Here is a 12,745-nt window from a genome sequence, read left to right as displayed (position 1 = left end):
TAAATGATAGGCGTAAGTCTCTTCTGTGGCTTACAAAGTGTTTGGATTTGGATGAAGAGATTGACCTTATGTAAAAGTGGTTCAGACACATGTGGTAGTGGTTATCAAAGAAGTGGAGCTGATGTTATCTAGTCAGAGAAACAGACTTTATTTCCCCCAGAAGGAGTTCAAATAGAAGCAGAAGCATAGTATGGATAAAAAATGTATTACAGTCCATCACTCACTCACTCAACGTGACTTTTCTTAAATTGTCCTTATTCTTCAACCTCCTGCCAAAAAATCTTCTCATTTTTTATATTGTCAGCAACAATAGTGGCTGACAATGAATATAAAGCTGCCTCTCTGGCTTTCATTGACGTGTGGCGCTGAAACCCTTCTGTTCTCACTGATGTCTCCTTATCGACCCCAGTAATGTCTCACTGCTCATTTTTCCCCCCTATCAGGTAGCTGCTTTCAGCTAAGTGGCTGATAGGAGTGGGCGCCAGAAACCCATCTCAGACCATGAAGACAACTTTGAATCAATAACTGCAGTGCGTGTGTGGATGTGGGTGGGTGTGGGTGTGTCCATTAGAGAGTGTGTGCTCATCCAATATTCAGTCAGAGGAATATGCGCTGACATAATGCCAGAAACAGACAATAATTAATCACTGACCAGACCTGTTTTTTCCTTTACCTGCAGTGTCTCTCAGAGACTCCCTGAGCTCTCTGAGGAGAAGCATAATGTTACATAACAACATTGTGCAGCTTCTTTAGAAAGGGAAGACCTGCCAAATCCTCAGCACTGGTCTGCAGTGTGTTTCTACCCTGTTTCTCTGCACCTGTTGACCATATTAACAATTAACCAGGATGTCAGTTTCATAGATTTGAAGGGAGAGACTAGCTGTCAGCATTTTTCTCATGGACAAATTAAGATTCTTAACATTTTTAGCTGTATTTAAAACATCTATAGTGCTCACTTCTTTTTAGGACTTACCAGACTCCTTATGGCTTCTTTAAGCAGCCCAGTGGGGTGCAGAAACTGGCTCAAAGGGCTTAAATGTTCATAGGCATAATTTTGGTTCAACATTAAACAAACCACTTGCTGGCAAACACTCTGGTCATTTATACAGCACAGTTATAGCCAAATTTCTAAAAGATAGTTGCACCATCAGTACTCATTCTACAAGTAACAGGCCCATGGATGCTAATTAGGGTGCTGCAATACTGATCGGTGGCATCAGTTATCAGTGCCTCTCAAGGCTCAATCAGTATTGGTGGGAAGAGATCTATGGTGCCGATCCAGGCAAACAGCTCTCTGACTTTTTGTTTTCTTTACCAGCGCTCTTTGCTACTTGATATGAAATGTTGCCTTTTATGCATTTGCTTTGTTTAGGGCTGCATTACCAGCCTACAGGGTATATAAGTTTACATTTGAAAAGAACTTGTGTACATTCTGAAGAACTGGTTTGATGGTAAACATTTAGGGCTCTAATTTCATAGACCAGGCGCAAGCGCAGGCGCACCTGCCCTGCGCCAGCCTTCCCCGCGCGGACAGGGCGTGACCGGCGCACTTTGCAAGTTTCCTGCAGTGCCAAGAGAGGCGCAGTCTAGGTGCAGAGGAGCACAGAGCTGCGCGTCCACTCTTCCCTTTGTGCAAATGGCAGAGAGGGAGGAGAAAAGCCGTGAGTGGGTTTAACACAGCCGAGCGCGGTTTTCACCAATCAAATGAGCGCCTCTCCTTGCCTTTAAATGCCCTGCGGCTGAGGCGCAGCGTCCGATTGGTCTGAGTGATCCACAGCACCGCAAAAACTGTGTGCTGGAAAGACCAGGTAGCGGAGACAGTCAAAGCTGCTGTCCCTGCAGCAGGAGAATGTATAGCGGGGCGCATCGGAGGACACAAAGCGCGTCACCGTGTGGGCCAGCTCCCAGGATTTAATCTGTTTCTTCGTCATTAATAGGAGTAAAAAATTAAGAGACAGTTACACAGCTGGCTTATCCATTCAGAATACTTTTGATCCACCTGCACTCCTGGTTTGTCATCGCCAAGCAGAGCCTTTGGTGACATACTGTGTACTCTCCCAGTGTCTCCACCTCATCCTCCTTACAATAATGTCCCACATCTTTTCAGATCACGTTAAAAATAAAGACTAAAACAGAGAAATTTGGGAAATCACGGGTAAATCCTGAGTGACACACATTTATTTTGTCTCTTTTTTCTTCGTCTTTTATCTCCCTCTTTTCTTTGAATTAAATGAAATGAGAGAAGCCAGATATATACTCAGTATCAGATGTTATCAGTATCGTTATCAGTATCAGAATCAGAACCCCAAAAGTTGGATCGGTGCATACCTCGTGCTAATGGGAGTAAATACATTTTGCTACTTGAAAAATGGTGAAGTAGAAATTGTCACCTGCAAATGAAGCAGTATTAACTCTTCACTGCACCCCTCACCAATGTGCACCAGTTGTAAGACAAGGCCCACTCAAGGTTATAGTCAAAGACGTCAAAATATAGATGATGCAAATTGTTTTGACATACTTGTGAATAACTTACTGAACCCTTAAAAAAGCACAGTACAAGTTTAGGTCTAAGTTTAAGTTCTTAGCAGCAAATTGAGCATATTGATCTGTATTTAGATTGTTATATACCTTCCTGGCAATACAATGCTCATTCCTCAGGCTGCAGAAACAACAGTTAGTAAGGGATGAAACCACTGCAGAGGCAACAGCTCAGCACAAAGTTACCATAATCCATTTACTGTGGCTTCAGCATGCTAACAGCCAAGATAAGAATGAATCTGACCGACAACGTGCTATTGTCTCAGTGCGGTGGGTCGCCAAGTTGTTACACAATGTACCGCTTGTGTGTGTCTCTGTGTTTGTGTCCATTCTTGTGTTATGTGTGTGTGTGTCTGTTGTATCTGTGATTATACAATATGGTTATGGGGGAGTCAGGGGTTATCCCAGGGAGAGGTCAGCATCCCTTTACCTCCCGTCAGTTGCGTCACAATGTGCTGCTAATGTGATCACAGACAGATGGACAGTCACAAACATCCTGAACAGAAAAAGGAAGTGGGATTGCTTTACAGATATTTGATTTTTTAGAATAAAAGTTATGTCTAGCATGCAAGGCAGGTCAATTTTTATTAAAAGCTATTTTTAAACCTGGCCTGTGAGCGAGATGGGAAAATTCCAGAGCTACCTTATCTCATAGCTTTGAGCTTGACTTCAAACTTGAACTTTTGCTCTTTACTCCTCAGCAGAGCCGTGGTTTAAGACTGTCTGTCAGAAACTTTATTGTCTGCTTAAGTCCTTACAGAGGGATAAGACATTGTGACTGTGTTGTAACCAACAGGTGTTCAGAAAAGCTGCTTATATAACCATGAAGGGCTCAGTTTATCAAGCGGGTGAGACTATCAGAGCCTGCGGGATCACAAAACAACCATCAGGATGTGATAGGAACTGAGTCATCTAAATGTCTTTTTAGGATGGAAGTTGTGAAACATCCTGCAAACTCCAAAAAGGCTGCTCTTCCTCATAACTTTATTAAGCTGCTGTCGGTCTTTATGTGTTGAAGGTGTTGCTGTGTTGTTGGCACACATCTTGTTTTCTGCTCACAAGTTGTTTCCTCAAACTGTGCCCTCAGGCGGTGAACTTCTGGCAGGTGTTGGTGATGAATGACGAGCACACAGAGCGTCGATACCTGCTCTACTTCCTGTTGGGATGGGGACTTCCTGCTCTAGTCATCATCGTCCTGGTCATCGTCTTACTCGGGGGCTTTGGATGGTCCATACATGCTGTTTATGGGCTGGTGCAAGGCGATGTGTAAGTGTTCAGCGTACACCACGCACAAACACAGCTTTCAAAGTTGACGACAGGGAGGAGAAAGAATAAACATTAACGTAATCTGTTTTCTTAAGAGGGCTCCTGAGTGTGTGTTTTAACTGTGGTCTGGGTTAGAGCCGGTGATATCAGTTTCTCCTCTTAGACTCGGGTAAATTCCACTCCAGATGAGAGTTGAGCAAAACAGAAATCACCTGAGCCGGTGACATCATGTGAGGAGGCAGCTCAGCCAATCAACTGAATGACTAAATTCATCTCCCCACTGAGAAACCTGAAGGGTGGAGGAAGAGGAAAGGAAACACCTTAAATAACCTGTATAATACATGGCTTTGTTAGTGTGTGTGTGTGTGTGTGTGTGTGTGTATGTGTTAAAAATAACCAGTGACCTTCTATGTATAGAGCACCTGAAGCCTACAACACAAAAATAAGGTCACCCTACAAAAAAAACCCTCAAAGATCTGTAGTCGGGTGTGTCTGAATCAACACGGTGAAGTTACTAAATATATACTTGGTTGTGTGTGTGTGTGTGTGTGTGTGCGTGTAGCATTTGATTATAAATTTTTTGCGTTAAAATGTACATGCTCAAGTGGAGCAACTGTCGTCTTTGTGTTCAAAAAAGTGGACATGTGACAGGTAAAGCATTCATTAAGTTTTAACCTTTAACTCGCGTTTTAAAATTAGCCAACAGCCTTAGGTGTGGTTGTTATTGTTGGCATCGAGTGTGTGAGTGTGTTTCCTGTGGGTTGGCAAGTGTGGCACAGGGAGCGTATACATGAGTGATTCAAGGACACAGAGGAGTATTCAGTTTCTTAGGAAGCGAACTTCCTCTGATTTCTCCCCCGTCTCTCTCCTTTAAAGTGTGAAAGATACTCGTCATGTTTTCTCAAAACTCAAGCTGTCTCATTTATAACCCTGCCTCTGCAAACTGATGTCAAGATCACACCTTGCATCAGATGTTTTGTGTCATATAAATTCTAATGGTTGATTTCATGTTGAATTAGAAAGATGCAGTTATTAAAAAATGTAGTGTTGAGCAAAAGTGATCATAGTAACGTACCCTCTTGAAACACAGCTGTGAGTTCCTTCTTTGTTTGTGCGTCACAAGTGTAAAACGGTGTTACCTGGACAAACTGATCCACTGTTAATTAAGCGTTTTTACAGCCAGGCTATAAAGGATATGAAGTAATATTCTATGGAGGATATTTACACCTGTCTTCTGTTTACTCATAAAGTTTTATCGTCATTGGTATGGAAATGTAAACCCATATCTTCCTGATCTCCTGTCACATTATGTACGTTTGAGTCTTTTTATGCCTGAGACTGAATTTATACTCTTTACTTAATGTTAAGTATTCTTTAAACAACGCAGTGAAAAGTTATCTCACATGCAGTGTCTGTGAAAGAAACACCCAAGAACTTATTTTACCTCCACTTACCCAACAATTGAGGGCATTGCTCACTGTACTCATCAAAGTTTTTAGAAGAATTTATTTTTGCTCATTCTGAGTGAGATTTTCCCTCATTCATCTTCTCACAAAGCTACAGAAAAACAAATATCCATATTCCTGTGTGTTTATACTCTCATGGACTGGCTGTTTTGATGGGTTTAGCATACCTCACATTATGTTATGGCTACCACGACCTCAATTATTTCTCTGAGATTACGCGAGCCAGTGTGGAGGTCCTATCTGTGCTGTGTGCTCCCACTAACCAGGGGCCAAGCTTGTTTTGTGAAAAGGGCAAAGTCACATGGGTGTTTTGCTTGTTGTTGGGCAGTCACAGTTTACATAGAGATGATGATTTTCCCAGACGAAAATGTTTTGCTAAGTTTTCTTCAAATAAAGGATAAACATTTCTGATTGGTTTGAAGCTGGGAAAAGACTCCTGAGATTACCAATAAAAACAAGAGAGACAGACGGAGAAAAATAACTGAGTCATACTTTGTCCCAGAAGAGAAATTGTCAAAAGAAACATCTTGATTAAAACCAACCCAGAACAGATAGCTTTGGGGAAGAACACGTATCATTTGAATAAAAAGTCAGCTGATTACTTTCAGAGCATGACACAATGGTGTTTTTTTGTGAGACTTTCTTTCCAACATTTATGGAAAAACACTCATGAACATCTTTGGCCTTAGATGTTAACCTGTGTTTAGAAGCTGTGACAGTTTTTTTTACTGCTGTTGAGCAAAATACCAAGAGCCAGATCCTGTCTGTAAAAGTTGAGGGAGTGAAGGCTTAGACTGAGGAAGAAAAGATACAGTGGGGAAAATAATTTGGAATGCCTCAACTTTCTTTCTCATTACATTTATTTCCAAAGCTGCAATTCAGACGAAATTTCTACCAGACATTGTAATAATCCACACATAAAAAGAATTCACGACATTCAAGTCCATAAATAATGATTATGTGGAATTAAGTACGATAACACAGGAAAAAAGTATTGAACACACCATGGAAAGGCTGTATACTTTGGTAAGGAAATGCACCATACCACCTGAAATCTGTCAGTAATTATTACTTGAATTTCCAATCAGTGCAAACCAACATCATCTGGGCTAGAGCAAATTGATGGTCCTATAAAAAAGGTTGTTTATTCACCAAGCAGTTAAATACGACACACCTCATGATTGGTAAAGGCAAAGAGCTCTCTGAAGACATTCACAACCTGATTGTTGCTCAGCATCAGAATGGAACTGGTTACAGACTTATATCAAAGCACCTGAATATTCCAGTCAGCACCGTTGGGGCCATTATTCACAAGTGGAAGAAGCACCACCTTACCATCAACAGGCCACACACAGGAGCTCCTTGAAGATTTCTGACCAGGGAGTCAGAAAGATAGTCAGAAGAGTACTCAATGAGCCAAGGACCACCCTGAAAGTGCTCCAGAAAGACTTGGAGGCAGCAGGTACAATTGTTACAGAGAAAACAATAGGCAATGCACTCCACCACCATGGCCTCTATGGACACTCAGCCGGCATGACTCCATTCCTCAAGAAAAGGCATGTTGAAGCTGGTTTAAAGTTTGCTAAACAGCATCTTGACAAGCCTGTAGAATACTGGGAGAATGTTGTCTGGTCAGATGAGACCAAAATTGAACTTTTCGGCTGTCATACTACATACCATGTTTGGAGGAGAAATGGCACCTCACATCACCCAAAAAACACTAAACCAACAGTGAAGTTTGGAGGTGGAAGCATCATGGCATGGGGTTGTTTCTCATCTCATGGTGTTGGCAAACTTCATATAATTGACGGAGCAATGAATGGAGCCATGTATGGGGAAATTCTTGATATGAATCTGCTGCCATCCACCAGGATGATGAAGATGAGACGTGGCTGGACCTTCCAGCAGGACAACGATCCAAAGCACACAGCAAAGTTGACTCTCAGATGGTTTCAGAAAAAGAAAATCAATCTGTTAGAATGGCCTAGTCAATCACCTGACTTAAATCCAATTGAACATTTGTGGAAAGAACTAAAGAAAAGGGTTCACCAGAGGGCACCAAAGAATATTCAAGATTTAAAGACAATCTGTGCAGAGGAATGGGCCAAAATCACACCTGAGCAGTGAGGGCGATTAGTTAAAACATACAAGAAGCGTCTGGAAGCTGTCATTGCAAACAAAGGCTCCTCCACTAAGTATTAGATGAGTCTCAGTTAGCGTAACCATTATTTATGGACTTGAATGTCATGATTTCTTTTCATGTGTGGATTCTTTGGAAATAAATGTGATGAGAAAAAAGTTGAAGCGCTCAGTACTTATTTTCCCCACTGTATTTATCAGCATCTTATGTGTTTTCTTTTTGTCTGGAGCCTACTTTTGAGCTGGAATTTGTTTGTACATACATTCTGATTATTTCTCCAGTTTATGAATATCCTAATCACTTTAATTTCTGCCTGTCTGTCCCATCTTTAGGTGCTTCATCCCGAACATCTACGCAGCTCTGTGCACTGCAGTGCTGGTTCCTCTCATTTGTCTGGTTGCAGTGCTGGTCGTTTTCATCCACGCCTACCAGGTTACTCAGCAGTGGAAGGCCTATGACGACATTTACCGTGGACGAACAAACAGCGCAGGTATCCAAATGCTTTTTACTTTCCACTTTATAATGCAGAAACAGCCATGCACATAAATTATTGTAGTTTCAGTTCAAATTTTTTGCTTGTTCAAAGACAGAATCTCTCATTCTGCTGCAAACGCCACAAAACAAGTAACCTGCTGCCAAGACACCCTCAGGAGCTAGACGGCCTCCACCCTCATTTTAAGCTTAAAGTTTTAGCCCCTATTTTGAGCAGCTTATGGGACCTGTCTCTGTCTGCCATGTGTTTGCCCAAAGGATTCGTAATACAAGATCAAAATATTAGCCGTATCTTCTCCTCAATAATAAAATGCTTATCACTGCAATTTTATGCAGCTGCTGAACTTTAATGTAATTCAGGTAATAATATGATTTGCAAAGCCAAGTACAGTTTGAAGCAGTCCTAAGGATAATGAAAGAAATGTGTTTTTAGCCCTTTAATTTTCAAATTGCCATGACACAATCATAATACAATATCAAGCTGTTTTCAACTGCATATTCAAGGATATTTAAAGCACTGATTGTACTGTAATAACATAAGAGAAGAGAAGCCTCACACTTCACTTAAACATATATGACTAGCATGAATCAGTGGCATTCATCAAAAGCAGTCGCTCTCGCCCACACATGAAGTTCTTCGCCACAGTCGTCCCTCGGTATCACGGTTGTAATCAGGGTCTGTCTGTGAGAATCAGCAGGCTTTAGCTTGTTTTGCTCACTCAAGGCCCTCCAATGACAAAGCAAAGCCTGAATTAGTGCCAGTTCTTTGGCTGGCAAACTGTTTGCCCTGCTCGCTGTGTGTGGCCTCTGAAGCAGCGCAGGAAAACAAAACACTGCGTTGCTCAGCTGCACGTTGGTGTTCTGTTAACAGGAGAGCAATAGTTTCTCATTCACAAACCAGGCTGAGAAAATCATCATTCTTTAGGATGTTTTATCTAACTGGAGCGTTTCATTGGGACAGTTTGGACCACAACGATTGAGCAAGTATGTTGCCGTGCAGTCTGCTAAAGTAGAAAAGCTGAAGCGAAGAAATCTGAGCGATTCATCAGTGAAACAGCAGCCTGTTCAGTAGGCACAGGACTCAATTCAGAGCAGGAGGTTGATGCCTCGGCTGAGTGTGTGTGCTATAGAGCACAGAACGGCCCTTGAGTTGTGAATGTGTGTCCACTTTTGTGAGGAACAGCTGCACGGTGAAAAGACTGCTCGTGAATGGTTATTTAAATTAATTTTATAACATAGTTGTAAAGTGACCTAGTTTCTTTTATCTTGGCTCAACAACAACAAAAAACTGAGACATACTCATGAGCACATTCAAAAGATGAAAACAACAGGCACATTTACCTTTATCCTTCATGAAAACAAACAAATGTCAGAAAAAGGATTTGTAATGTTTTTTTCTTCTAACCACATGCTATGGCTTTTTTTATTCCCTGACTCACACACCAAAGCCTATCAACAGGTCTTTGATTCATCTTGATATTTAATCAGGCTTTTTCTCTTTTTATGCTCTCAAAATTAAATTTGTAAATCACATTAGAGAAACTTTACTGCATTTTTTGTTAAAATGGTACGTAGTGTGTTTTCCTCAGATGGACCCTTTTATCAAACACCCAAGTCCCCCTTCTTCCTCGATGCTCCCAGCTTGCTCAAACTAGTTCAAAAAGAGCACAAGGCCAATCAGAAAATGAAAATTTAGGTGGCCAGCATTTTTAAATGCCTGACTGCAGCAAACAACAACTGATAAGATAAGCTGAGTGCCAATCTGTCCGTGGTGTGTTTGTCTCTGAAGCCCACATGTAAAACTCACAGGCCTGTGAAAGATATATCAGGACTTTTGACGTCAGTGAACACAAGCAAGTGTGCCAGTGTGTGTGTGTGTGTTTCTGTGTGTGTGTGTGGCAGCACGTCTGTCCTGACCTGCAGTCTTGCACCTGTACTCCTACAAAGTTTGGAAATTGGCCATCCTGCCATTCATCACGTCGTTCTTCTGTAGACAACAAACAGCGTGGTTAAATAAATAACTCTGATTGCTCTACTTTTTATGATTCCAGGTGTTCCTTGGCCGTACTTTGACCACTGAATCACCAGGAACGTGGATAAATAAATAAATAAAAAAACGTGACAGCAAGCATTAGATTACACTGCGCAGTATTGACACGTGTTCCTGTTGTCTTTAGTTTTACCTGTTTAAATTTCTAGGTTTGGCTTAAAAACACACAATGCTACATTTATTCAAGATTCAAGTACAGCAGCAACTCACTCTTCATCTATACTTTTAATTTAGCTTCATTACAACAACTATTTGATTACCAAAGGGGTAAAAAAAGAATTCTATACCTGAAAACATTTAAGAAAAGTCCAAATATTAACAAAACTTAGAATCAGCTTTGATTTATCTTGTTACTCTTTGATCGTTGATCTTCCGTAGTGTTTAGGTAAACCCTTATTTTTGTCTCTGTCTGAAAATCTTCACTATAGCTGCTATCTCTTTAAGGCTCCCTGCTCCACAAACCCCCCTACCTCTGATTGGCCAGCCTTCTAGAGGCCTGTGTGGGCCAGAGCTTTGAGCAGGCCTTGGTGTTTGAGGTCCACCTTGCTGTTTTATGAGCAGATTAGAGAATCTGATGTGATGACCTCGTCATTTAATGAGTCCCATTAAAATGACCATTTTGATCAGTATACAGACAGATTTGGGGATTTCAGCATATATACAACATATTAATATTTAGCAGTTTGAAATACTGCACATGCTGTGTTTGAACATCCAGCACTGTTACTCTGTATCTGTGTTTATAATATGGGAAATTTGAGCTCTAATTTTGCTTTTTAGTTTTAGTGTTTCTCATCATTTAAGAACGCAAAAGGCATACATATTTTAAAACTTGGTATCCTCACAAGTATTGCAACTCTTCTTTTGCCTCTATGCTCACACTTAGTTTACACATACACACCGGACACACACATTACTTGTAGGTGGTGTGTTTGTGATGGCCCACACACACACTCAGTAGAGCTTGTTGTTATGACAGCTGCTGACCCTTCTGTGACAGTAATGTCAGCGCCGTCTTTGGTTTCTTCCGAGTTGTTTTCATTGGACCCATGTTCTCCCCTCTGTTTGTCCTCTCCCAACAGGAACCAAATCTGGTCAAATGTAAACTGGAGCCTGTCCTGCTGTGGAGGACAGAAACTCCCTTTTATGAAAAGATAATCAGGAAAAAATTGGTTTGAGATAAAATGACTGTATTAGGAGCTTAAGATACTCATGAAAACATTAGTCATATGGTGGTATCAGTCCACAGAGTCAGACAGCATTTTACAGTCATTCTCCGTTTTGCTGTGGGAACCTGCTCTTACTGTGGGAGCTCGGCCCTGTCCACAGGCTGGAAAGTGCTTACACGACTGGAAAACTCAAACCAAGGAGAGAGGGAGACAAATGTACAAGACAGGGGATAGAGAGAGCTTTTTAAAATGTGTTTTGATGTCACTAGATGCAGTAGAAAGTCAAGACAAGTAAGGAAAAGATGTGAAAAAGACAGAGTACGGGATGGAGCAAATCTTCTGGTTCCAGCAAAGAAAAACAGAGGTGTGAAATAATAATACTGAAGAAAATGAAACCATTCTCAGGAGTATGATTCGAATCAACAATGACTTTGAGGATATATGCGTCAGAAGGAAAGGGAGAGGTCTGAACAGGAAAAATCTGAGGAGAAGGAGATGTTGAAAGTATTACTCCCGGAGGAAAAGCTGCGGGGAGATAAGGAGCAGAACTTGGAGCAGACTGAAACTGACAGGGTGGTGGACGTAGCGCCTAAGTGAGGGCTTTTTGTGCAAACTTGGGCCCCGTGCCCCGTGTTTCCATCCTACTTGTGAAGTGAACTGTACAGTCTGTCCTACATAGCACCAGCCAGCAGACTGCAGCTAGAGTGACTCAGTGGTGTGATTTTGTATTTGTGCGTTTTGTATTTAAAAGTCAGCATTTCAGTCAGGCTGGGGTAAAGCAGGAATTGAAAATATTAATGGGTGACCATCTCTCATACTGACTAACTAAAGGGATTTCTGAGACAAATGCTGAGTCTTGGAGGGGAAAATTCTCAGCTTCCTTCTTTAAAGCAAATGTGGTGAACTTTTGAGCTGAAGGAAAAAAGGCTCATTTTATTCACATTGATATGACCATTTAATAAACTCAGATAACTTCTCACACTCCTGTAAAAGAAAAAAATACAACAACCTTAATCACGAAATATCCTGCTTATTCTGATACATTAGTACAGGGGTGGCCAACCTGTGGCTCAGGAGCCGCATGTGGCTCTTTGCCTTTGAGTGTGTGGCTCTTCGATCCATTCATAAAAATATATATAAAGTTATGAGTAGTGGTGTGCCGATCAATCTTAAATATTGATACACTGATGCCAATGTTGGGTTCAGTATTGATCAATGTTTGGGTGTACAGGTTGATACTTAAGTTTCAGTTTCTCTTCTCTAGTGCGAAATTTAAACACACTAACAAACACAGTAAATCTCGTTTGGAAAATTGGAAATGTTTTGATTTTCATTTTATGTCATATCATTTATGTGTGAGAGGAAGTGTGTTTGTAAGACCACCGGTGTGATGTGGCTCTCTGTTGTACCACGGTCATTTTTCTGGCTCTTGGTCTCTGACTGGTTGGCCACCCTTGCATTAGAAACATGTCGACACCAGCCAGTAGTATACATGGAGTGATTTATATTTATATCATTGATTTTCTACAGTCGTATGATAAAAAATGTGCTCTATATGTGGTCCAGGCACATTCAGCCATACGGATCCTAAATGAATGTTATCAAAGGTACAACATGTTCTCAG

The 12,745-nt window shown here is 41.2% G+C and overlaps 1 protein-coding gene across 1 annotated transcript in view; it reads left to right on the top strand.

Annotated features, from left to right (window-relative positions):
• Positions 1 to 12,745, top strand: part of adgrv1 (adhesion G protein-coupled receptor V1) — a 109,857-nt gene that overhangs the window by 81,195 nt on the left and 15,917 nt on the right. The window contains exons 90-91 of the mRNA XM_074669983.1: positions 3,626 to 3,804; positions 7,743 to 7,900. Coding sequence (XP_074526084.1) covers positions 3,626 to 3,804; positions 7,743 to 7,900 — 337 coding nt within the window. The remainder of the gene's footprint in view (positions 1 to 3,625; positions 3,805 to 7,742; positions 7,901 to 12,745) is intronic.

Source organism: Halichoeres trimaculatus, unplaced genomic scaffold (assembly GCF_033239565.1).
Source record: "Halichoeres trimaculatus isolate MK-OKI-2021-1 unplaced genomic scaffold, fHalTri1.1 fHalTri1_scaffold_5, whole genome shotgun sequence".
Taxonomy (NCBI): Eukaryota; Metazoa; Chordata; class Actinopteri; order Labriformes; family Labridae; genus Halichoeres; species Halichoeres trimaculatus.
Note: the sequence above shows the minus strand (reverse complement) of the source record. Positions and strands in the feature narration are given on the sequence as shown.